The sequence below is a fragment of the Lemur catta genome, chromosome 5, assembly GCF_020740605.2.
Source record: "Lemur catta isolate mLemCat1 chromosome 5, mLemCat1.pri, whole genome shotgun sequence".
NCBI lineage: Eukaryota > Metazoa > Chordata > Mammalia > Primates > Lemuridae > Lemur > Lemur catta.
In genome coordinates this window covers 93,865,910-93,892,899 of record NC_059132.1, presented here as the reverse complement: position 1 = coordinate 93,892,899, position 26,990 = coordinate 93,865,910, and the positions used below count along the sequence as shown (strand labels likewise).

The following is a 26,990-nucleotide window of genomic DNA, read 5'->3' as shown; positions in this document are numbered from 1 at the left end:
ACTCCAGCCTGGGATACACAGCAAGATCCCATCTCTTTAAAAAGAAAAAATGATAAAGTCTGTTTAAGCTACTATTTCCTGCTGGTTTGTATTATCAGGGAACTATTCGAGCTATTTCTATTAAGTAAACAAAATAATGCCATAATTATTCAAGATTGTTTTGGAGGTTTTTGCCTAAGGAAATGAGAAGAAAAATAATTACATTTGCAACATAAATTGCAGAGTTAAGAAAAAGACAACCTAATACAAAAATGGACAAAAGATAAATATTTTACAAAGGAAATTCATATGGTCAATAAAAACGAAATATGCTCAACCTCATTAAAGTTGGGGAAATGCAAAATTAAAACGAGAATCATTTCCCTTTATCAAAGAATTGATAAAAGAAATAATAGTGCTCACAAAGATATATAGAATATTCTTGGGTGTTGAAAAATGATAACTGTGAAAGTAAAATGGCAATATATATTAGAATTGGTATTAATCAACTTTGAGGAAGAAAATTATGTAAGTCCTTCTTTAGAGAAAGTATTGTCAGAAGTGAGTTTTCCTTTAAAAATGGATATAAAGTAATTTAATTATTTAGTTAACCTAAAATAAAAATGATACAAAAAAGGCAGGCTAAATGCTTCATTCTTTGCTTTATTGACTAGTTTTCAGAATTAAGAGTTGATACTCCAACAACTTCCAAAGGTGAGTGATAAAGTGTTTTTGGTATATTTATGAACTCAGATTTTTCTAAATCAATTTTTGTGGTAAAATATACATAAAATTTACCATTTTAAAGTGTACAATTCAGTGACATTAAGTGTATTCACATTGTATGACCATCACCACTATCCATTTCAAGGACTTTTCATCATCCCAAATAGAAATTCTGTACCCATTAAACAATAACTCCCATTTGCCCCTTTGTCTAGCCCTTGGTAACCTCTATTCTACTTTCTTTTTCTATGAATTTGCCTATTCTAGGTACCTCATGTAAGTGGAATCATATAATGTTTGTCCTTTTGTGTCTGGCTTATTTCATTTAGTGTAATGTCTTTAAGGATCATTCACATTCTATCATTTATCAATATTTCCTTTTTAAGGCTGAATAATATTGCATTGTATTTATATACTGTACCACATTTGTTTATCCATATACCCAGTGATGGACACTTGGGTTGCATCCACCTTTTGACTATTATAAATATCTTTATCTGGCTTTCTGAGCTGGATACATAATTATTTTCTACTTTCATTTTTATTGATATAGATTTTAATGTTACTAATTTTCCTCCAAAATCTGTTTTAGCTGTATCCCATTCTGACATGTCATGCTTTCAGAATTACTTTTTTCAAGAAGTTCTGTGATTTCAGTTTGTATTTCTTCTATGACTCAAGTATGATACGTAGCAAATTAACTTTTCTTAAGAGAATTTAAAATATATATAGAAGTAGATAGAGTAGTATAATCTATCTCCATTTGCTTATCACTCAGCTTCAAAAATTATCAACTCGTCAATCTTGTTACATCAGTATCCCCCCATTTCTTTCCCTAAACTGAGTTACAATCTTGCGTTGCTTAATGATGAGGATACATTCTGAGAAATGTGTCCTTAGACAATTTTCATTGTTGTGTGAACAAGATGGTATTATGTAACCTACTACACAGCTAGGCTATATGGCATAGCTTATTGCTCCTAGGCTACAAACCTGGACAGCATGTTACTGTACTGAATACTATAGGCAATTGTAACACAATGGTAAGTGTTTATGTATCTAAACACAGAAAAGGTACAGTTAAAAATATGGTAGGTATGAAAGATAAAAATCTTATACACTTGTATAGGGCACTTACCATGCTTGGAGCTTTGAGGACTGGAAGTCGCTGTGGGTGAGTGAGTGAGTGGTGAGTGAATGTAAATGCCTAGGACGTTATTGTACGCTACTGTAGACTTTATAAACACTGTTCACTTAGGCTATGCTAAATTTTTAAAGAATATTTTTTCAATAATAAATTAACCTTAGCTTACTGTAACTTTTTTACTTTATAAACTTGTGAATTTTTCAAAATTTTTTGACTCATAATAACACTTAGCTTAAAAGACACATTGTATAAATGTACAAAAAGATTTTCTTTTTATCTTTATTCTATAAGCTTTTTTCAATTTTTTCAATTTTTAATTTTTTTTTTACTTTTAAAACTTTAAAAAAAAAAACTAAGACACGAACACACCCATTAGCTTAGACCTACACAGAATCAAGATCATTAATATCGCTGTCTTTCACCTCTACATCTTATTTCACTGCAAGGTCTTCAGGGGCAGTAACACCCATGAAGCTGTCATCTCCTATGATAATAATGCCTTCTTGACCTGAAGGGCTCCCTGAGGCTATTTTACAGTTAACTTTTTTTTTTAATAAGTAGAAGGAATACACTCTAAAATAATGAAAAGTATAGTAAATACATAAATCAGTAACATAGTCATTATCAAGTATTATGTACTATACATAATTGTATATGCTATACTTGTATACAACTGGCAGCACAGTAGGTTGGTTTTTATCAGCATTACCACAGACAATGCATTGCACTATGATGTTACAAGGGCTATGATGTCACTAGGCGATAGAAATTTTTCAGATCCATTATAATCTTATGGGGTCACTGTTGCATATGTGGTCTGTCATGCAGCACGTGACTGACCTGAGATCCTATTTTTTCCAGATAAATATTTTAGTATATATCTAAGAGATATTTAAAATTTACAGGTGGAAGCTTTATTATTAACTGCTAGTTTTATGCACTGGGGTCAAAGAATGCTATTTTTATTTCAATGTATTGAGATTTTATTTACAGTCTAATAATGTGGTCAGTTTTCATAAATGATGAGAAAAATAAGGTATTCACTAGTACCAAAGTTCTGTAAGAGCTATCTTATCACTTATGTTGTTTAGGCCTTTTTTATTTTTCTTTCTTTTTAAGAGATGGTGTCTCTCTCTGTCACCCAGGCTGGATGCAGTGCAGTGGCACAATCATAGCTCACTGCAGCCTGAACCTCCTGTCTTCAAGTGATCCTCCCACCTCAGCCTCCTGAGTAGCTGACACTAGAGTTGGGTGCTAACACATCCAGGTAATTTTTTCATTTTTGGTATAGATGGAGGCCTTGCCATGTTGACCAGGCTGGTCTCGAACTCCTAGCCTTAAGCAATCCTCCCATCTCAGCCTCCCAAAGGGCTGGGATTACAGGCATGCACCACTGTGCCTGGTCACTTAGGTCTTACATGTCTTTATTCTTTTCCATTTGATCTATCTTGGAATTAGAGGTGTGTAATAACAGTGTTTCTGTTTATTTCTGTTTGCATTTCTTGGAGTTTCTGCTTTATAAAAGTTACTGCTGTTTTATTGGTCACACAAATATTAATGTTATATTTTCTTTGTGATTGTAGAGTTGAGCATATCCTCCTTAATGTCTTGATGTTCTTTGATTGAATTCTACCTTGTCAAACCAAGATTCTGATCCTTGCTTTATTTGAATTTGCATTTGCCTGAAAAGTGTTTTATTTTTCACCTTTCTGAATCTGTTTGTGTGAAGAATTTGCATACAGCTTATTGTTGAATTTTGTTAGCTGAGATGAACGTTTTTTTCACATAGAAGGTAAGTTCATGCTATTATGTTTATTGATATGACTGATTTGTTTGTTCTGTCATGTTGTTTTATGTTATTTATATATACATTTTATATGTCTTCTATATGCATGTATAATTCTTCACTATGTGGTCATTTTTATATGCTCTTTTATTGTTGTTGGTGTGTCTTTTGGATTTAGGGAAACTGGTGCTCTTGTTCTACTGATTACCTCTATATTAATACCTTTTGATGATACCCTTGATTTCCTTAATTTGAGATACACCTATATTAGTTCCTCACTGTGAGCGATATTGACATTAGCTTGTAACTTCTTTCCTCAAATATTTAAAATAATATCTTTTCATTTCCAATTAATACCAATAAGACAAACAGCAAGCTTATTCTACTCTCCCTATCCTTCTCCCCTTTTTGGATAGAAAAGAACTTTCCCTCATCAATATTGGATTATCCTGAAGTTTAGATACAGGAGAGGCAGAATAGATGCCTGAGTATTTTCTGGCTTTCAGAACAAAGAAGCCATAGAAGTTTCCAAAGGCACCAATGAGTTTCTTATTTTTAATATCATTTGGAACTCATGGATTTTCACACATTTGATGTGTTTAAATTAACTGAAAATACTACCCTTTTTGATGCTTTAATTACCTCATTTTTGACCAAGACTCACTTTGACTCTTGTGTCCTTTTGGCAATACTTCAGTAGTATTTGTCAACTCCCTTGCTTTTTGGCACAATAAATGTCTCAAGCTCTTCTTGCCCTGGATCTGAAATCAGTTATTTCTACAAGGAGCCCAGGTTTATTTTTAGAGAACATGTTACCTTACATTATGTTCCCACTTTTCTTAAAGTACAAATTACCTCACATGGTTTAGTACCATGCTTTCGAACATTGGTATATCACAAGTGGCTTACACTCGCAAATGGTAACTCGATCCCTTTAGGGCTCAGGGTGATTGGCGGGGCCTGTGTTGGCTAAAGAAGCTGGGTACAAGCAGCTTCATCCATTTTCCACAATGGAGCATACAATATTTCCTGACTGCAAGATGTGAAAACAGTTGGGAGAGGTAGTGGATATATATTTTTTGTCAGCAAAGCTTTCTTTGGTAGAACCTCCTCTTCTCCATCCAGTTATAAATCTGTTTAGTCCCTGGACCTGAGATGAGCCTGATGGGGTTTTTCTCCAACTCCCTCCCACGCACAGCCAACTGCATTTCCAGAATGGATGCATGATCCACGCCTGGGCTAGCAGAGGATTCTATCCCCCATCCATATGGTCAGTTCAGGGATGGGTATGTAGGCTAAACCTGGCTACTTAAGAGTCTTTTTGGCTCTTCTGCTCAAGCCATTTTTCTCTGGAATTGTGAGCTATAAAGATGTTGCAAGCCTGGGGCTGCCAGTGGCCATCTTCCCACAACATGGACAGCAGCTGGAAATAAAGTCAAGCAGAGGCATGTGGAACCCAAAGAGAGCCCTGAAGACATTTGGACTTCTAGCTCCAACTATGCCTAAAGTCAGAATTCCTAACTCTTACTCACATGAAAAGAAGCCTTAATACTTGGAACCTACAATGCCTTGCATTATCCCTTTATAGCCTCAACTAATATGAGTCTTATTCTCAATTATTATACTCCACCTGCCCCCCTTGGATCTATTTTTAGTCCTGCAAAAGCTCCAAGATCGTCTCACTGTTAGGGCTTTGTACACACCCTGTCTCCTGCCTGAAACACACTTGTCCCACTCTTCACCAATTCAAACCGTTCTTGTCCATCAGGTCTTTGTGAATCATTACTCCCTTGGAGAAGCATTCCCTGACTTTCCTGTTCAGGTCAGGTTCCCTGTTATTCATACTCCCTGTAATTATCTTATGTCACCCTTCCCTCAATTATGATCTGTATGATCATTTGGTTAATGCCTGACTTTCCTGCCGGGACATAAGCCTCATGAGGATAGGGGTTTTGTGTATTTCATTTATTGCTCAATCTCCAACAGTTACCTGGCAATTGACACATAGTGGATGCCCCCTTGAATACGTATCAAAAGCATGACTAAATAAAGTTTTAAGACTTAAAGTACATATACAAAATAATCTTGTTTATTAGAAAATGAACATTCACAATTACTTTAACTTACAAATAAGCCTGCAATAGTCAAAAATGGTACATAGTATTTCTTCTTAAAATAAGTTAATCTATTTTTGAACAGATGCAGATAAGTTAGTTTATTCTCATTAACACAAAAATTACATACAGATTTATTTAATTTTATGTATGGGAAAATACCAACTAGAAGAGTTTTTTTAAAAATTTAGACAAGCTGAACAAGATAGAATAGAGATACTTTGTGACGTTACACATCCCTTCAGAATATGAAAACCACCCTTCTCAAGTTTAGGTTTTCAAAACATATCTTGTATTCTTAAATATATTCTATTCTTAACAATTTTTCATACCTTAAAATCTCCTGTCATCTTTTTCAATTTATACTCAACTAGTCCTACTCAAGAAATCAACTGAGTGATTTTTTTTTTTTTTTTCCTCAAACTTTACCTCCCTGCTCTTTCCCCAGTCCCCATCACTTCCTTGTCGGTCATCTTTTGTGCCAAGATGAGCACAGGTATAAACCTCTAAAGAAGAAAGTCCTCTCAATAAAAAGGTGGCAGTCATTTTTGCAAGGATATGGTTTATTTGCATTTTAACCAATATTATAAATCTTTAAAAGTTGGGAAACTTTTCTATGTTATATTTTGCTGGAAACAGGCTATTATGCTAACACAAAAGCCTGCCAGTGAGCTTGTTTCCCAAATATTTCTGCTAATAGGAGTCACTGGTATAGGTAACTTAATTTACTCTACAATTAGTAATTAACTGATACTGCAACTTTCTGGGCTATTTTCGCCACTATGAAAAATACAGTGGTTAGAAGTATATACTCTGAAGACACACTGTTACTTTGACAAGTAACTTCTCTGTGCCTACATTCTTTATCTGTAAAATGGGAATCATAATAGTATCTTCACCCAAAGACCACTGTGAGAATTAAATTGTGTGTGACACATTACCTGGAATATATGGAAAGAACTCCATAAATGTCTGTGCTTATCATTTTCATCATTACCATTGTTATTTCTGTACACTATCAAAACCAAGGGTGGAGTTTACTCTTTAAGATTAGAAGTGACCCAAAAATTGTAAGAGGAAGTAGCTGCAAAACAATAGGTAAGAGGACTCCCAGGACTTGATCAATTAGCTAGAAACCTGGCTGTGGTTCTGATGATAAATCTACAGAAGCAGAGTCTTGCTATGGAAGGTGGAAAAGAGTGAAAACAATCTCCAAATTGCAATTGTAGAATGATTTCTGTCAAATTAAGTCTTCTAGTAGAGCTGAAGAAATTGGGTTTAAGAGCACAGCAAATTTAGTATAAAGTGCGGATTATAGTGTTTACTTTTAGATTTAAAAATATTTATAACTTACAGTAGGAAACATTTGGGAAGGTAGAAATATTTTTTCAGTGTTTATAACATTGATTATGCATATACATAGTTATCTATTAGTTCCTTTTATCAGCATTCAACTTATGTAGAAGTAGAAATATATACAGAGAGTATAATTTAGCCAACTTCGGGTAAACTCAGTGAACTGTTATATTAAAGCCATTTTACCTCAAATACTTATTAGCCTGACTATATTGGAGGTGTCAGAATCCATGTGCATTTAAAATCCAACTAAAATTCTACAGTTTTAAATAGTTATGCAGACAGATTGAAAACTGTTATGTTCCTCCCCACCACTGCGGAGAGATGAGAAAAATACCTAACGAAAGTGAAAATGTTTCTTCAGAGTTTAAGGGAGTTGAAAAATAGCAATAATTTTAATAAACCATTTAGTGTTGAGTATATGTATACAATAACACATCTGGCTTATGTTTCTAAAGTGATTTATTGGCATTTGAAAGAAAAACATAGTTAGCCCTACTAAAGGTAGTGAAATCATCTTGATCTCTTAATCCTCTTTATTGCTCAAATATTAGTGTTATTCTTACTCATATATTAATTTACGGGTTACTAAGTGAGATCCTGAACTAAAATAAGGCAGAGGTACAGTAATAGAATCAAAACTTATAGAAGGCAACTTTGGATGACATGCATGCTAAATGGAAAATTTAAGAGTCATGATTTTTATTTCATAAGGGAACCTGATAGTAAGAAATGCATTTTTGTAAATAAAAAGTAGATTATTTACAAATCAATAAAAGATTCAAAGTATCTTTGAATAAAAATACCTCTACTTAGGTAAAAAAATTCTTTAATTTTATTCTGTTATAACTAATTCATACAGAACTTTCCTTCTGGTTCCACTACATAGATATTCCCTCATTATTTTAATGACACCTCTGCAGTCTGTATTAGGAGCAGAACTTCACATTTATAGACCATTGTCCATTCACTCCTTAGTTTATGCAACCCCAAAAAGGTATTATAAGAATATTTCATTTTTGAGATAAGGAAATTATAATCCAGAATTTTTTATATAACCTACTATTCACAGTAACATGTAGAATTCCCTCTATTATACAATATATGTTCTTGTTATTCAATATATGGAATATCCTCAGCCTGACTTTCGGAGACTGGCTCATGGCAATTGTCTAACAGAACCTTAGACTTGAAAGTGCCACACAGCAAATATTAATACTTTCCATCACAGTCTTAGCTAGTTTACTCTTGAATCCTCCCATACCTTACGGAAAAAGCAATAAGTCTTTTGTAAATCACTCCCAGGAGTGTGATGGTGAACACCACCATTCCACACACAAGGCCGAATGCCCACCGTGGTCCCCAGTGCGCGTACACTTGGCTGATGAACACGGGCCCAAGAATCCGTGCTCCACTTCCAGAAGCTGTCAACCAGCCCATGTACACACCCTGTGGGGGGTGAGGTGGGGGACAAGCAAATTGTTACTCAGGTTCAAATGATGGCAAACTTACAAGAACTACTTCCCCATCTTTTACTTGTAAACATAAAATGCCTCTCTATAAATACAGAAAACAATGAACAATAAGCTTATTTGATATTAAGTCAGTTTAAGAAAAATAAAAGGACTGTAAAGGGACAAACAACATCTGCCAAAGCCCTGGGAACAACATAACTGATTAATACATCTTTTAAAGCTAACATTCATTTTGTCCCTCCTACGTGCCCGACACTGAGGTAGCTGCTTTACATACATATTTGTAATGTTCACAAATTTCGACAACAGGTGTTATTTCCATTTAACAAATGTGGAAGCTGAAACTCAGAAAGTCTAAGTAACTTAAGAGAGATCTGAAGCCCTGTTTGGCTGACTCCACTGTACCACAATGACATTCCTACAACTACTACCTCCAAAACCATAATGCGTACAATCTACCCAAAGATGTTCAGTGCAGCATTACTTTTAATAGCCCCAAACTGAAAACAACCTAAAGGTCAATAATCATGGAGTAAGTAAATAAATTATTGTGTATTTAATGACTGGAATGCTAAGCAGCTATTTAAAGAAATGAGGTCTTATATAGAGTAACATCATAGAATAAAAACAGCTATATGCACTGATATGGAAGGAAATCTATAAAATATTAAGTAAAAAATGTCAGGATGCAAAAACATATATATACATGTGATATAATCTGTTTTATAGTTTTTTAAAAAGGCATGAGTGTCGATATATTTGAATAGGCATAGAAAAATGTCTTGAAGAGAACAAATGAAGTTAATAGTGGTTGACTTTGACACAGTGAGGCTAAGGGGAGTCTTCCTTTTCTTTTATATACATTTCCAATTTATTTGAATTTTGTTGCAACCAACATGAATTGCTTTTGTAATTAATATGCTTTTATTCTTAATTTTGAAAATTTGAAAATACAAGCTATTAGGTTAAAAACTAACACAGAAATTATTACCAAAATCTTACCTACTCTTTAAAGCTTAAAAACACAGGTATTAAATTTTTTGCATCTTTGCATTATTCCAATAGAAAAACACTAATTTCTGCTCTGAAAATGTAAAGCCATCAGTTTAGTTTTTAAAGAGGAAGATAACATTTTTATTTTATGGCCATTTAAATAACTGCTGCTAAAAAAAGAAGCAAAACCTGTAAATAATCTAAATGTACAACAATAGTAGAATGATTATAATAAATGATGGTACACATATAAAACAGAATACAATGTTTCCATTGTGAAAAATTCTCTGAAAGAAAATTAATGGCATGGGAGAATATTCACAAAACATTGTTATATTTTTTTAAAAAGTAGATTACAAAATAGTATCCATGATATAATCCTATATTTGTGTTAAACACATATACCCCATCACATAGGCAGAGATAAAAGACTGGAAGTGGAAGTATAATTTTGCCAAAATGTTAGTACTAATTGTCTCATTGGTATTTTTCATTTTGCTTCTACATTTTTTCTAATTTCATATAATAAATATGGAAATTATTATTCAAAAAAATTGTAAAACATACATAGCTACAGTAAACTTGTAAGACTGTTGTGTTTTCATCTCTTAGTAATTGCTCCGGGGCCAGATGAAATTAAGACTAGATCCAAATTCCACTATCAACTTTGATTCCCTAACTGTTGCCTAGTTTAAGAATATGTTTCAGAAATTTATGCTTCAGATATTTCTTTTCTGTAAAAATGATTTTGGGCTCCGTAATCTCTGACTTCAACACATCTTTGAGTTCTTAGGTACTATTTGTTAAATTTCAGCATATACATTTCATAAATTCTTTATAAAAGTTGTGTTTTTTTTAATTTGAAATGCTGAATATGACAAAAATCCCCCAAATCAGCCTATGTAAAAATAGAGAATAGTAGCAAAAAAACCAAGTGCCTACAAGTATATTTTACAGTATCTCGATGGCAGGGTAGCTGGCTTACCTGAGGTTTTGGTCCTAGAATTTTTGAATATAACGTATAGGACATAAGGTTACAGACTGGATAGCCGATTCCAATTAGCACAGCTGATGTGAGGAACTGGGTCAGATGAATCACTGGGGTGTAGAGGCACCACGCTTGTTCAATTGGGCAACCAGTTGGTCTTTCATTGTGATCTTCTCTTGGAGACTTCCAAAGACCGATAATAATTTCCCCAAATGTGGTATTAGGGATTGAATTATTATGTAAATCTGTAAAAACAAAATTAATGTAGTGCCTTACTTGTTAATTTTAGTTAAATAACAGAGGCTAACATTATAGAATTATGTATGGCTATACCTTCCCACTGTATTTTGGGAAATTGATTTCCCCAAGGTAACAAGATAAAGAAGCCAACCCAGACAACGATGAGTCCTCCCAGTAGAATAGCACGTTCGCCAATCCTGTTAAAGAACAGAAACTCTGTAATTTTAAAATAAAACATCACGACAGTTTCATTACTTTTATAATTAAAAAAATAAATAAAATAATGTCTTGATACTTTAGTAATATATCAATTAATGTGAATGCTAAATATAATTTCCCACAAAAAAGAACCGAGATTCCTCTGAGAAATGGCTGATTTCAGATCTGGGGCAGAAAATGTAGAATATAAACCTGGATATCTTTTCACACCAGAAAGTACAGAAGCTATCTGTGACTACTGGGTCTTGACAAAAGGACTCAGTCAATTTGAAGAAGCTGGTAAAAAACATGACAATGTGAACACGAAAAATGAATAATAATGGCAATAGATTAAAACAGATACAAATATTATAATCCATGAATTCATACTATATTAAAATAAAATACTCATTGGTCACTTTTCAAGGATGCTAGGGAAACAATTCATTATTTTAAAATCCAGTTAATAAAAGGAAAAGCTGGCAAAGTGGCGAACACCTGCAGGCCCAGCTAATCAGAAGGCTGAGGCAGAGAGATCGCTTGAGCCCAGGAATTTGATGTTGCTGTGAGCTATGATGGTGCCACTGCACTCCAGCCTGGGTGACAGAGTGAGACACTGTCTCATTCATTCATTCATTCATATATATATATATATATATATATATATATATATGCATAGATAAATGGAAAGAATCAATCGTTTACCCCACCTTTCCTATACAAACTATTAATGTATCTCAGGTTTCTCTTCATAGAAATTTCTATAGAAAATAATTAAAGGATAGAATTAAAATACCACCATTTTTGCAATGATCCATTAATAAATTAATAGATCTGGGGGATAATCAATGGCCTCTTACATATTAAGAAGAGATAAACAAAACATTATATTTCTTCTGATGTAAGCACATAACACTATCTGTAAAGTATTCTTGCCAAAAGATTGAACCCAATCTCATCAAGCTTCTAGATCTAAGTACCCGTTTTCAAGAAACATAGTAGACAGAGGAAAATATTTTAAAAACACCACAGCAATGCAATCAGTGAGATCCAAAATGTGAGAGATTACAGTGCAAACCTCCTGGTTTCTTCAATTTGTAAGAGGAAAAAAGAGAAAGAAAGAGGGAGATGGAGAAGAAACCTATTGATTAAAAGAGACTTAAGAAACTTAAGAGCCTGAGTCAAATGTGCACATAGAGAAACAAAATGAAACAAAACCAGTAAAACTTGAGAGAGTGGAGAAAATTTGAATATTGCCTGGATATTTGATGATATTAAGAAATCATTGGGGGGTTTTAGATATGATAGTATCATCAGATTCAGAGATACCTACTGAAATAGATATGGAAGACATGAAATGATGTCCTGGGTCAGCTTCAAAATAATCCAGGTGCCAGGTAAAATGTGTAGGGTGGGCAGAGGTATAGACAAAACAAGACTGTCCAAGTGTTTATAATTGTTTAATCTAGGTAATGGATATTAGAGATTCAACACATGACACTCCCTAGACCTTTGTATATGTTGGAAATTTTGCACAAAACATAAAAACAAAACCAAAAGCTTCCAAAAACAAAACAAATAACATAAAAAACAAATCAAACAAATAAGAAACCCAAAGATTTCACCCTCACCCTCAGAATACCAACAGGCTTCACATCTTTCTAACCTGATCTATCATTTGTCTTTTTTCTCATTCTGATCTGGTCAAATGGGCCTTCCTGCTTGTTCCTTGAACATACAAAGCTTAGTCTTCTGGGGAAGAGAGTTCCAGGCCATCACATGGCTGTTTGCTGACTTGATTGAGGACTGTGTTTGAATGTTCACTTCCTCAGACACACTTTCCTTGAACAGTCTATCAGCTGTAACACTTCCCCACCCCCCAGCCCTGCCCTTGTCACTCCTTATCCTTTTCTCTGCTCTATTCTTCACAGTACTTATCATCACCACCTGACTTCACATTTGTGTTTATTGGCTCCCTTCACAACTAGAATACAAGTTTTTTGAGGGTATGAAATTGGATATTCTATAAGAATGTATATTAGCAGCACTGCCTTCTTTTTCTTCTTCCTCAAGTTTTTTTTTTTTTAAAGAGGTTTCACTCTGTTGCACAATCATACCTCACAGCAGCCTTCAACTGCAGGTGCAACACGGCCTGGCTAAACCGCTCTACTTCTGTAGCAAGATATTAGGTTATTGGGTATGGAATGTCTGATTTCCTTAAGTACTAAGTTTGACAGTTGATATCTCTGACATTTCACTTTAATACTTCTTGGTGGTGGTGGGTTTTTTTTATTGTGAAGGTATAAACACGCGTTTTGGCTTGTGATTATCTTTCAAATTATTTTTTTAGAGCAATTTTTGTGAAACCGTGGACAAGTCAAAAATTCATGCTATTTTTGAATCTAAGTTCCATCATGGAACCAATGCTGCAAAGACAGCTCGAAATATCAACGAAGTGTTTGGGAAGGATGTGGCTAATGAACGCACAGAATGTCGATGGTTTGAGAAGTTCTGTTCTGGTGATTTTAATCTTGAAAATGAGCCACGTGGAGAACAACCTGAGACCAAAGTGGATAATGATGAGCTGAAAGCTGTAGTGGAGGAGAATCCATCTCAACCATACACGAATTAGCAGCAAGGTTTGACATTACTGTTCCAACAATATTAGACTATTTGAAACAAATAAGCAAGATAAAGAAGCTGGATAGATGGGTACTGCATGACTTAAACAAGCATCAGAAGAGAAATCATCTCGAAGTTTATCTTTCTTTGCTGTCACAACATAAAGGCGACCCATTTCTATGCCGTATTATTATATATGATGAAAAATGCGTTCTTTTTGACAATCACAAGTGTTCAACACAACAGTCGGATAAAGATGAAGTGCCGAAACGCAGTCCAAAACCAAATATTCATCAAAAAAAGCTAATGGTGTCTGTCTGGTGGTCCAAACTAGTATTATCCACTACAGCTTTATGAAACTTGGTCAATCCATTACAGCAGATGTCTATGGAACCACTTGGACAAAATGATGGGGATGCTTGCAGTTAAGCAGCCAACATTGGTCAACAGAGACAGGCCAATCCTCTTGCAAGACCACATGTTGCAAAAAACAATGCTGCTCAAACTACAGAAGCTGGACTTGGAAACTCTCTGTCATCCACCATATTCACCAGACCTTGCACCAACTGACCACCACTTCTTCCAGGCTTTGGACCACTTATTGCAAGGAAAAATATTCAATTCTCAACAAGCTGTGGAAAATGCCTTTAACAATTTCATCACCACTTGCTCTCCAGGCTTCTTCACTGCTGACATAAGCAAGGTACCGTTAAGATGGCAAAACTGTGTCTATAGTTTAGGCACACACTTTAATTATAATGCTTCTTGTATAAGATATAATAAACTTTTGATTTGAAATTGGACATTTCATATTTAATGAGCTAATATAATGCGTTTACTATTATTTAATTTCAATGGTGCTGCCACCAGCATTGCAGCTGGGACCCACTCTGGGCTCGGACCAGGTGGGCAGGGAAAGTGCAGGCCCCCAGTGCTACCTGGAAGGAGTGAGAAAGAAAAAGTAAGGTGAGCAACCCTCCAAGTTTTCCCAACTCCGCTCACTGCGGCAGGTGCCTTGTTGCTCAGCTCAGAACATCGCATAGAGAGTGGCAGAAAGAAAAAGGACGGGGCGGAGGAAGAGGGAGTGCAAGGGAGAAGAAAAAAAAACTGGCCGGGCGCGGTGGCTCACGCCTGTAATCCTAGCACTCTGGGAGGCCGAGGCGGGCGGATCGTTTGAGCTCAGGAGTTCGAGACCAGCCTGAGCAAGAGCGAGACCCCGTCTCTACTAAAAATAGAAAGAAATTATCTGGCCAACTAAAAATATATATACATAAAAAAAAAAAATTAGCCGGGCATGGTGGCGCATGTCTGTAGTCCCAGCTACTCGGGAGGCTGAGGCAGTAGGATCGCTTAAGCCCAGGAGTGTGAGGTTGCTGTGAGCTAGGCTGACGCCACGGCACTCACTCTAGCCCGGGCAATAAAAGTGAGACTCTGTCTCAAAAAAAAAAAAAAAAAGAAAAAAAACAAAGCTTTGAATATAAATCTATATCTATCTCTCTACCTATAACTTGACTCCTCTACTTGGCTCCATAAAGACGGGAATCTTCATGGTATCCCCCAAAGCACCTAACCTGATGTGCTGACTCAACATTTGTTGATTGATTTTAGAGCCTTACAAAAAGTAAGTCTCCATCTTCTGATGGTTCAACTTAAGATTTTTCCACTTTACCACAGTGCAAAAGTGATATGTATTCAGTAGAAAGCACACTCATATTTTGAATTTTGTTATTTCCCAAGACTAGTGATGTGTGTGGTATGATACTCTCTTGTGGTGCTGGGCAGGGGCAGGGAGCAGCAGCTCCCAGCCAGCCAGGCAATCACGATGGTAAACAACCAATACTGTACTCTCAGTGTACTGTAGTCAATAAATTACATGAGCTATTCAACACTTTACTATAAAACAGGCCTAGTGTTAGATGATTCTGCCCAACTGAAAGCTAAGGTAAGTGTTCTGAGCACATCTGAGGTAGCGTAGGCTAAGCTACAACATTTGTTGTTCAGTAGGTTAGGTGTATTAAATGCATTTTTGACTTATATTTTCAACTTACAATAGGCTTATTGGTTTGTAGCCCCATCATAATTTTTAGAAATTATGTCATTAGAGCTGTTTAAATCCATCAACTAATGTTCCACCTTAGACTGTATGACTGAATTTAATTTTATACAAGCATTTTCCCCAAAGCATGTTCCTTACAATTACACTTTTATAAAATTACTTTTTTAGAAAGTGTTCTGTGAATAGACATTTCTCAAAAGAAGACATACAAATGGCCAACAGGTAATATATTGAAGACATATCTGCACTCCCATGTTTATTATAGCACTATTCACAATTGCCAAAATATGGAATCAACCTAAGTGCCCATCAATGGATGAATAGATAAAGAAAATGTGCTATATATACCCAATGGAATATTATTCAGCCATAAAAAGAATGAAATCCTGTCCTTTGTAGCAACATAGATGGCACTGGAGGTCATTATATTAAGTGAAATAAGCCAAGCACAGAAAGACAAATATCACATGTTCTCACTCATGTGTGGAAGCTAAAAAAGTGACACTCATGAACATAGAGGCAGGGAAGGATGATAGTAGGGGGTATGAAGAGAAGTTGATTAATGAGTGGGTACAAATACACAGAAGAAATAAGACCTAGTGTTCGATAGATCAGGGGGGTAACTATAGTTAATATTAATCTATTACACATTTCAGAATAGAAGAGAATAATTCAGATGTTCCCAGCATAAAGAAAAGATCAATATTTAAGGTGACAGATATCCCAATTATCTTGATTTGTTCTTTACACATTCTATGAATATATCAAATGATCACGTATATGCTGAAAATATGTATATCTATTATATATCAATTTTAAAAACCCTCTTAAAAAAAGAAATTGAAAAGAATTAAAATCAAGCAGTGTGTTTTTAAAAAGGGTTCTGTGGTCAAATAACTGAGAAATGCTACAAACTTTATATGCCATGATCATGATATAGGGTATATATATATATATGTTGAAGACTTAGAAATTGTAGAATAAATAAGTTCGGTAAGCTTAACCAGAATTTTCCAAACTTAACCATTGAATCTTTTTTGTTACATAACATATATTATCATACAAGAGAGCAAGGCTTTACAAAATATTATTTAAGAAATACTTTAAGTAAAACATAATATACAAAGTAAACATAATATACAAAAGGAGACAATAATTTACTATGTAAGATATTTTGCTTTACCAAAGAAATGTCAGAGGAAATTTTAAATCTGCTTGCAAACTTTCAAGGACTATAACTAATACATAATGAGAGAAAAGCTTTAAATTATTTTGTTAGCCCAATCATTTGCATTATTAGCTCTGTTTCATGTTTTACTTTAAAAAAAAATAGACTTGAAACAAAACCAAAAATACATAACTTACTTTTTGGAAAGTAATTTAACCCCTAAGAGAATAACAACTGCCTCAACTCCAAGAGCAGCAAGTATTATTCCATCATACAATACAGCTTGTTCTTGAGTCCAGCCATACATATCCATTGTTAATGGAGTAATGATGCTAAGAAAAACAAAAAAGAAATTATTCTTATTTACCTCATTGTAATTGTTATACGTAAAGTGAAATATAAACTTTAATAATGACACCTACACATTCAAGAATTTGCATCCCTTTTAACACTGACACCATACCTATATAAGCAAAAGTTTGAGTACATTTTAAATGCATTTTGTTGTTACATACATAAGCAACTAAGTCTGCCTATTCATATTTTTATTTTTTAGTGTTTAATTATATAATTAATATTGCCACATTGCAGAAAGCCTGAAAAATAGGAAAAGAAACCAAACCAATTATAACTCCTATCATTCTAACATAACTAAATAATCATGGTTACGTTTTGGATTAAATTGGTCTTTTTTTAATACAATAATGTTACTTCTATTAAGTTATTAGAACCTACTGAATTTTTTTTACTCTTTCTCAGTCTCTCCATCCCTACCTTTCAATGTATTCAATACATATTTTTCTCCCTACCTCTAACTGCCTCCCTTCCTTTATGACTGTCTCCTTCCTTGCCAAGCTTCTTTTCCTACATTCTATCTCCTTCTATTAACTGACTACAAAATGAGATATGTGTTTAGAATATTTTTTTAAAAAGAACAATACCATTTAAAAGTTTGAAATCAGATGAGCTCATGTAAAAAATGGTTTGGTGGTTTCTCAAAAAGTTAAACAGCGCTGGGCGTGGTGGCTCACACCTGTAATCCTAGCCCTCTAGGAGGCCGAGGCCGGTGGATCGCTCGAGGTCAGGAGTTCGAGACCAGCCTGAGCAAGAGCGAGACCCCGTCTCTACTAAAAATAGAAAGAAGTTATATGGACATCTAAAAATATATAGAGGAAAAAATTAGCCGGGCATGGTGGTGCATGCCTGTAGTCCCAGCTACTTGGGAGGCTGAGGCAGAAGGATTGCTTGAGCCCAGGAGTTTGAGGTTGCTGTGAGCTGGGCTGATGCCACGGCAATCTAGCCTGGGCAACAGAGCGAGACTCTGTCTCAAAAAAAAAAAAAAAGTTAAACAAAATTACCAGATGATCCAGTAATTCCACTTTTAGGTATACAGAATTGAAAGCAACGACTCAACAGATACTTATACCTGTACATCAATGTTCACAGCGGCATTATTCACCATAGCCAAAAGGGAAAACAACTCAAGTGTCCATAACAGATGAATGGACAAATTGTGGTATCTACCTATAATGGAATATTATTCTGCCATAAAACATTATGAAATTCTGATAACATGCTACAATATGATGAACCTTGAAAGCATGCTAAATGAAATAAGGCAGACAGAAAAAAAAATATTGTCTGACTCAACTTGTATGAGGTACCTAAAATAGGCAAATTCACACAAGACAGAAGGTAGAACAGAGGTTACCAGGGGTTGGGTGGAGGGAAGATGGGGAGTTATTATTTACTGGATGCGCAGTTCCTGTTTAGGATGATGAAAAGGTTCTGGAAATGAATAGTGGTCATGGTTGTACAATGCCACTGAATGGCATACTTTAAAAATAGTTAAAATGGTAAATTTGATGTTATATGTATTTTACAATTAAAAAAACACCCAAAAAATCAGATGAGCTAAAACTTTCATATATCTCAATAATTTGGAAATTAAAAGGATCAAGCAAATCTACATGTACTGACATTAAAAAGTCACAATGTACTGATAAGGGAATAAATGAAGTTGTCAAATTATAGTATCACATAGTCTATATGAGTTGAATAAATACAAACACCAAACACGCATACTCATATACTCTTACAGTTGCTCAGAAAAAATGTCTGCAAAAATACGAACTGAAGTATTAGCAGTGGTTACTTCTACAGAAAGGAGTGGATATGGAAATACAGTTGTAGTCTTTAGAATTGTTACAAAAATGTACTATTTTTATAATTTAATGAAAAAATATTTTAGAAATAAAAGGACCATATGATAAATAAAGGTCAATAAAGCCTGCGCAAGGCAGAGATTTTGAAATATACTAGTTTTCTTTTCAAGATCAGGGTTAGAGTTAAAATTGCTAGACTGAACCTTGTATACATAAGTAGGGAATTATATAGCTTAAAGTTAATTAAATCATGACACTAATTAAAGTTTTTTGACTGTATTTATCATAAAACTCAGATGAGAGGGGGAAAGATTAGTGAAACAGATTCCTTAATAAGAAAGTAAGATAAGGTAGTAAGATTAAGGACAAAGAATGAACTATGTTTAAGTTACAAACCATAAAACATATGTACACTTTTTACATCATGATAAGAAAAATGTGACTTACATAAGGTTTTAAATAACACCTGTCTGATTAACGGTGCATTAAGAAATGAAATACAGGTGAATACATAATCTGATTTAGATGAAGACAGAAAAAAACTTACGTTTCAAAAAGAGCAAAGATAAATAGAACCACAAAAAACAAAATATTGGTGGCTACAACAGCAACTTGATCAATATTTCCTTGGGGAACCTGAACTTCATCTGTGCTTGCTATAGAAATAGGAGAAAAATTATATTAACTATACATGCAATTTTTCTTATGGCAATAAAATGTAGAAATTATATGTAGCAAATTCCATGAATAAACACTTAAAATCATTTTTAGGCTTCAAAGTAGTTTAACAGAAACAGGATTTATATGACAGAAATAATTTTAAAATGGCACTTAAAAGTAAATTTTCTTCCCAGGAGATATATTTCAATCCTATTATCTCAAGAACTACTCACACTTATTTTCTATTTGATGTCTCTCAATCCAAAATAGGAATGTATTTTATAGAATTCTATAATATAGTGGTATCATACTAAATACATTTGCTTTAGATTTCTTTTGCAGATTTTTTTATAAGAGTTTCATGAAGAACTCAAATAGTTTATTAAATCAGCTCCATTTCTATGATTCACTTCAATGGATATATATTTGGAATTTCAATGCTATGTTAAATTGGTATCAGTAAAAATCCCTATGTTTTCTTCCAAGCACAGCTGCATTTAAAATAAATAAATAAATCCCTCTATTCTTATCACCATTAAAAAAATCCTTATTACTAACACATCTTAAGTAAAATTAAAAAAAAAATCCTTATGTTACCATTTATATTTCTGCAAAGAAATAATCAGGATTTCATGGTGGTTTTATAAATTAGGAGGGCAAAGTAAGTGTATTGACATTTCATCTTGAATGATGTAGTTAAGCTACACACACAATATAAGCTATTCCTGGTATAACTGAAAAGTACACAGACATATACATTTACATATACATATCCATCATGCTGTTTTGTAATTTATCCACTTATTCACAGTAAACCAGGTAGGTATTATAAGAATGTGTTCGTTTATGTCTTTGAATGTGTGTCTACTGGCAGTGGAAGGTGGGGAGAGTATGATTTTCCTAATGTGCAATAAGTTTCTATAATTGTTTTCATAACAGTGCCTGCCTTTATATCTCAGGATTCTTGAGAGGGAGTTCCTCCTCCAATAATAAGTATACATGGAAATAGTCTGCTATACTTTGGGGGAATTAAGCACCTTGGACATTCAGCAAATGCTAAGACTTCCCTTTCTAATCACACAAAGAGAACTGATCACCTTTGTCTGGATCCTTTTCCAGGAATAGGCCCTGATCTTTGTGGCCCTTGTATTATTGGATAGACCACATTGATTCTTAATCACCACCTGGAAGCCAGTCTTTACTCTTTCAAATCAAATATCAAATTGCCCCAAATCAGACTGGAGTTTGCTTCATAACATGTGGTTAGTTTCCTATAGCCTCTACCCAGTGCTGGCTTCAGTGGGGAATCTCAGAAATGTTGTATCCTAGACTGTGGGAATTAACTAGGTATCCTAATTATAAGAATTTTAAGAAAAGACTATATTGACATATTTATTCAATTCTATGTAATTGGAAAATATAATCCTACCCCATGATAACCTCTTTAAACTTGAGTATCTTTAAAATTAAAACAATTATGGGCCGGGCACTGTGGCTCACGCCTGTAATCCTAGCACTCTGGGAGGCCGAGGCGGGCGGATCGTTGGAGCTCAGGAGTTCGAGACCAGCCTGAGCAAGAGCGAGACCCTATCTCTACTAAAAATAGAAAGAAATTATATGGACAGCTAAAAATATATAGAGAAAAAATTAGCCGGGCATCGTGGCACATGCCTATAGTCCCAGCTACTCGGGAGGCTGAGGCAGAAGGATCGCTTGAGCCCAGGAGTTTGAGGTTGCTGTGAGCTAGGCTGATGCCACGGCACTCACTCTAGCCCGGGCAACAGAGTGAGACTCTGTCTCAAAAAAAAAACAAAACAATTATGGACGTTTTTTACTAGATGCATTTTATCCAAACATTTATTGAAATTTGTAAATGATTTTACAAAAATTATTTTGAAGTACCTAGAAATCTCATGAAAGAAAACAGATGCCTCTTCTGTGCTTTGGAACAGTGCAGTCCAATGGAACTGTGGCGTGATGGAAATGTTCTTTATCTAATACAGTAGCCACTCACCACATATACCCATAATTGAGCACTTGAAATGTGGCTAGTGTGACAGGAAATAAAAAAAAAAATTAGCCAGGCACGATGCTGTGTGCCTATAGTCCTATGTACTCAGGAGGCTGAGGCAGGAGGATTGCTTGAGGCCAGGAGTTTGAGGCTGCAGTGAGCTATGATCACACCACTGCACTCCAGCCTGGGTGTTAGGACAAGACCCTGTCTTGAAAATAATAATGATAATAATAATAAATAAATAGCCAGATATGGTTAGTGGCTACTGTATTGGGACAACAGAGCTCTAGATGTTTGCTACTCAAGGTGTGGTTTGAGCATCAACTCACATGGCAGTTTGTTATAAATGCGGATTCTCAGAATCTCACTAGGGTTGCCAGACTTACTAAATATAAATACAGGAGACCCAGTCAAGTTTAAATTTGAGATAAACAATAACTGTTAGTATAAGTATATTCCATGCAATATTTGAAGTTTAAGTGTAAGACTGTCCCATAAAATATATTGATATTTATAATAAAACATGTATTTATCTAAAATCCAAATTTAACTGGGTGGGACTTACTTATACTAAAATATTATTCAAATTTAACTGTGTTTTATCTGGCAACCCTTCTTAGGCCTCACCCCAGGCCTATTGAATCAGAATCTGCATTTTAACAGGTTCCAAATGATTTCTAAGCACAGTAATGCAAATGAAGCACTGACCTATATTGTTACCCCCTTCTAACTTCCAAAAGACTACTTTTTACACATCTTCTCCTCATACCTCAACCATACCCTCTTAACTTCTTTATTCCCTGACCTGATAGCTCCTTGAAGTTAGCATCCTATTTTTCACCTTTAAAAAAAGTAGTTCATACCCACTGCTGGCACTTCCTCCTCTCTCATTCTTGCTTTCTTTTCTTTCATTCTTTTAAATTAATTAATTAATTAATTTTCAGAGAGGGTCTTATGTTGGCCAGGCTGGTCTCAAACTCCTGGACTCAAGAGATCCTCCAGCCTCAGCCTCTTAAGTAGCCAGGACTACAGGCATGTGCCACAGCTCTTGGCTTCTTTTTACTTTTTATTTTGAAAGTTTTCAAACACATGCTCATATATCCATCCCCCAGATGCAACAATATTTTGCCATACTTGATTCATTATCCCTTCCTTCCTTTCTCTCATTTTCTCTTTGCTGCTGTAGTGTTTTTTCACTGGGTAACTCAAACTCCTATTTATCCCTTCTCCATTCTCAGTCACTGCCATCGTTGAGGCTTTCACACATCTGAATTAGCCTCTGCATGGAATCTACTGTCATATCTTTCCTATGTTCAAAAACTTACTGTCACTCCTCATCTCCATGCTCGCCACCTCACAACCTTTAACTTTACCTTCCACTATTTCTGTTGTGAAAATTAAATAAAATAGCTATGAAAGTACTTGGTAAAATAATATCATGTCTTTTCCACAATTTTATAAACTCATTGAGGGCAAGGACTGAGTTGCATTCTTTCATATGGCAGGATACTCCCCAAGGAGGACATAATTAATACTTAAATAATAGCTTATTTGGTAAAATATACCTATTTACAAGGTTCTTAGACTTATATGAATCAAAGAAGATATAAAGGATGAAAATGTATATTTGTAAAGTATACCAAAAGAATAAAAGTTAAAAAGAGAAACCATACATATTCTCATGGTTAAGGGAGTAAACAACTGCTTGAAACAGAAAGACACATTTATTTGATAGCAAAGTTACTGAAATCATTCCAAAACTCTCAAATATTAGCTCTTTAAAAATAAGATAAAGTGATTTTTAGCAATGGTTTTAACTTTGTTAATCGTGAACACCAAATAACTGATATGCGTATGCTTTTTTTTAAGAAAAAATCAATTTAGGTCACATTCAGCTTTGAAGATATTCCCTAATCACCCACTTTATTGTTCTCAAAAGTAAAATCCAAGTAAATACCAAACAGACAGAGTCACTAGAACACTTTGATAATGTTACAGTAATTCAAACAGGTTAATAGTACCTTCTTCAAAATTGATATTTTTACACTGTCGTCCTGAGTCATCCACCCGATGTTCTCTTAAAAAGAAAAACATAAATATTTTATCTATGCAATGCTTAGTATAATAGAGAAATGGTTTAAATTTATTACTAGCATTCTATTTTTTCACATTCTGACAGAGTTTGTTTCATTAGTTTCTGAGTAATGAAATTATTACCAAGGACATATAACCAATAAACTTACAAAGATAGAAGTTATAATTCTTATCATATTATCATATATAGGTAAAATAAAAAGGGGAAAAAAACCCCAATTCATCCAAAAACATACATGATCTACCTTAGTCAGTGTTTCAAGTTTTTCAGTGATTTTAGTTTTTTTATTTTTTAATCTTTTCAGTGATTTTAAACATTAGTTATAAATGTTTTTAGACTATTGGATAAAGCACTCTAAAGAAACAAAGTAACAAAACTTATGTAGCTTTAGAAAATTTCTTTTAACATATATATAACTAGTAACTTTTGTATTTAAGGCTGATACTAATCCATTAATCTACTTAAAATGTTGCTTTCATGCCATTCCCCTACTTAGAAACATATAGTTAATAAATCAAGACCAAACCTTGAATCTTCAAAGACCTTCATAATCTGTTCTCATGTATCAGGTTGTCTATTATTTTAGTTGCCAATACTACATGCTTTGGCTGATTAAAAAAATACAAACACAACTATAGACAACAAAAACCAAATAGATTTCATAAGGATAGACTCCAAAAATTAAAAAGCGCATTAAATTTCACAATCTACAAAAGCAGTTTTATCATTTCTATCTAATTACCTTAATATAGCAAGGATCAGAATAATATTGAAAACTCCCAAGAAGGCGCCAAGTAAAACTGGTGCTGTGTACATGTTTATCTGCAGCTTAATTACATCCCATGTCACACCCTTTTCTCCAATGAGTGCAAAACAAGTCTGAAAAACTTATTAAAATAAAATGCACACAGGTGAATTATTATATGAGAGGCATAGTCTAAAAAAATTAAAAAGACATTTACCATAGGCTTTGGAATAACATTATAAAATCATCCATCTACATCATGCATTCTTAATAGGTACAAGAAAATTGGTTTTTGAGGTGGGGGGACAAAAAATTTATTCTTTTTATATATAAAGCTCAGATATATATGTAGGACACAAAAGATATATGATAGATGTGGTACTAAAATTTTATGGGGTGGAGTGATCAGGAAAAAAAATTTCTAAAAAGCCTCCTTAGGGAGACCATAATGAAAAAAAGGTAGAGAAACATGATCCACATGCATTCACAAAAGATTATATCTAAAGTAACTTGTATCTCCTTTTTAAAAAAAAATCTCCATAAGCGATTTAAATTATGCAATCTCTTCCATAAATCAATTATAAAAGTTTAATCAATTTCATTATAAGAAAGAAAATATCACATTTTAAGTGAAATATTTTACATATTATTGTATAGATGGTACCTAAATTATATATATTTAATACTTAAATTAGGATTTCTGACAAAAATTGGATTGGAACAGTACTGGTTTGCTCTCCTGCTTTAGATTCTATAAAAGGCTCTATAAAATGTGCATGTAACCTCAGAGTGAGGATTTAGATATTGTACCTAAAGCATCTAGAACAGTGTCTACCACACAGTAAGCACTCAATAAATATTAGTGTTTGTTGGGTGGTTATTATCATTGGAAAAGTCATCTAATCTCTTCAAGCTTCTATTTACTCACCTATAACACAAAATGTTTAAATGAGATAATCTTTAAAATGCTTTTAAGGTGGTCAAAAATATTTGCTGAGAACCTAAGTCTATACAAGGTACTGAGCTCAATACTAAGGGTAGACTGGTAAATAAAAAAGACTCAGACCATGTCTTCATGTATTTTACAATATGGTATTAAGGTTCAATTATTCTAAATTTGTGCTTATATTTGTTCCAGAATACTATTTAATAAATTGAAATATTAGATTTTGATGAACAGTGAATTAGATTCTGTTCTGTTAAGCCTTTTTTTTTTTTTTGGCTAAATAAAAGGAAGTAATGGAAACTGAGGTGGGGGTGAGGTGTTAATGATGAAGTAAACTGAGTTGGATTCAAACTGATAATATTCACATCCGTAATATTAAAAGTATGTACCAAATATACAGTTTCTCAATGTTACCCTGACTAATTTATCTACTTACTTAGCAGAAAATTAATTTGCCTTGGGGAAGTATTAAATTTCATTAATATTTTTATACTCAGCAAAGGGTGACCTTGGACAATTGACTTAGATTCTCCATGCCTTGGCATCCTCAACTATAAAATGGAACTAATAGTACTAAATTTAGAGGATAGGTATCAAGGTAAAATGAGCCTAGCCTCACTGCTGGATCAAAAAATATTCATTTCCCTCCCTTTTCCTTCAGGTATGAGGTTTTATACTTGGATTACACTTAAGATTTGAGCCTCAATAGTTTTCCCAATTCAAATTTAAGTAATGACAGGTGAAGAACACCTACCTGGGCCAAGAATAAAACCTAATGCTTGACAGGCACTTGTATTTGCCATGGAACTTGTTCTTTCCTGAAGGGAAGTAGCACCAGCAATATATGACCTAACAACGGCTACATTTCCTAAAAAAGATATAATAATCCAAAGTAAAAGAAAATATTGTTCAGTTTTTAAAATTCAGTCTAATCTAACTTTATACAGAAGAAGAAATATTGGTCAACAGTATAGTCACTGCTTCCTCTTTATGGTCATACAAAGAATGTAAGCTATTTTTCCTGATCAAATGCATCAATTAATGGAACATAGTATTTTCGGTAATACGAAATCACCACTAGAAATTTGAGTGAATGAAAAGATGATATAAGAGTATCAAACTTTTCATTAAAGAATATCTAGAAAGCACTGAGTGAATAGCACACCACTGATTTCTACAACTATTTTCAAGGTGTCACAAACTCTCTATGCATAGACCATGAGAAATTTTTTTAAAAAGCACTAACAATTTAACTGAAAAATTTTATTGAGCACTTGTTACGTTCAAGAGACTCTGCTAGGGGCCACAAAATATTTAAAAGTATTATAAACTGTCTCTAGTTGCTCAAGTTTATTGTCTGGTTGGTGAGAAAGGATAAAAACAGTATAATACAAGCAAATGCCAGAGACATGTCAGAGAAGACAAAAATCTGTTAAGGGGCAGGGTAGCCTAAGAGGGCTTCATCAAAGATGGGCAACTTGAATTAAATTTTGTTTAGTTTAGTTGTTTTTGTTTGT

The 26,990-nt window shown here is 34.1% G+C and overlaps 2 protein-coding genes across 6 annotated transcripts in view; one reads left to right on the top strand and one right to left on the bottom strand.

Moving 5' to 3' along the window:
- Positions 1–13,373, top strand: part of PLK4 (polo like kinase 4) — a 30,893-nt gene extending 17,520 nt beyond the window's left edge. The window contains exons 16-17 of the transcript XR_006735401.1: positions 3,436–3,644; positions 13,353–13,373. The gene's annotated coding sequence lies outside the window, so the exon portion shown is untranslated. The remainder of the gene's footprint in view (positions 1–3,435; positions 3,645–13,352) is intronic.
- Positions 7,921–26,990, bottom strand: part of MFSD8 (major facilitator superfamily domain containing 8) — a 32,576-nt gene continuing 13,506 nt past the window's right edge. For 3 of the 5 annotated variants that reach the window (XM_045552301.1, XM_045552299.1, XM_045552300.1), the window contains exons 5-12: positions 26,228–26,341; positions 24,525–24,669; positions 23,709–23,764; positions 19,561–19,669; positions 17,046–17,180; positions 10,898–11,001; positions 10,562–10,809; positions 7,921–8,557 (exon numbers count right to left, since the gene is read on the bottom strand). In XM_045552301.1, coding sequence (XP_045408257.1) covers positions 8,351–8,557; positions 10,562–10,809; positions 10,898–11,001; positions 17,046–17,180; positions 19,561–19,669; positions 23,709–23,764; positions 24,525–24,669; positions 26,228–26,341 — 1,118 coding nt within the window. In that variant the 3' untranslated portion in view covers positions 7,921–8,350. Of the gene's footprint in view, positions 8,558–10,531; positions 10,810–10,897; positions 11,002–17,045; positions 17,181–19,560; positions 19,670–23,708; positions 23,765–24,524; positions 24,670–26,227; positions 26,342–26,990 lie in introns of all 5 variants that reach the window. The other 2 variants (XM_045552304.1, XM_045552303.1) reach the window with 2 other exon arrangements.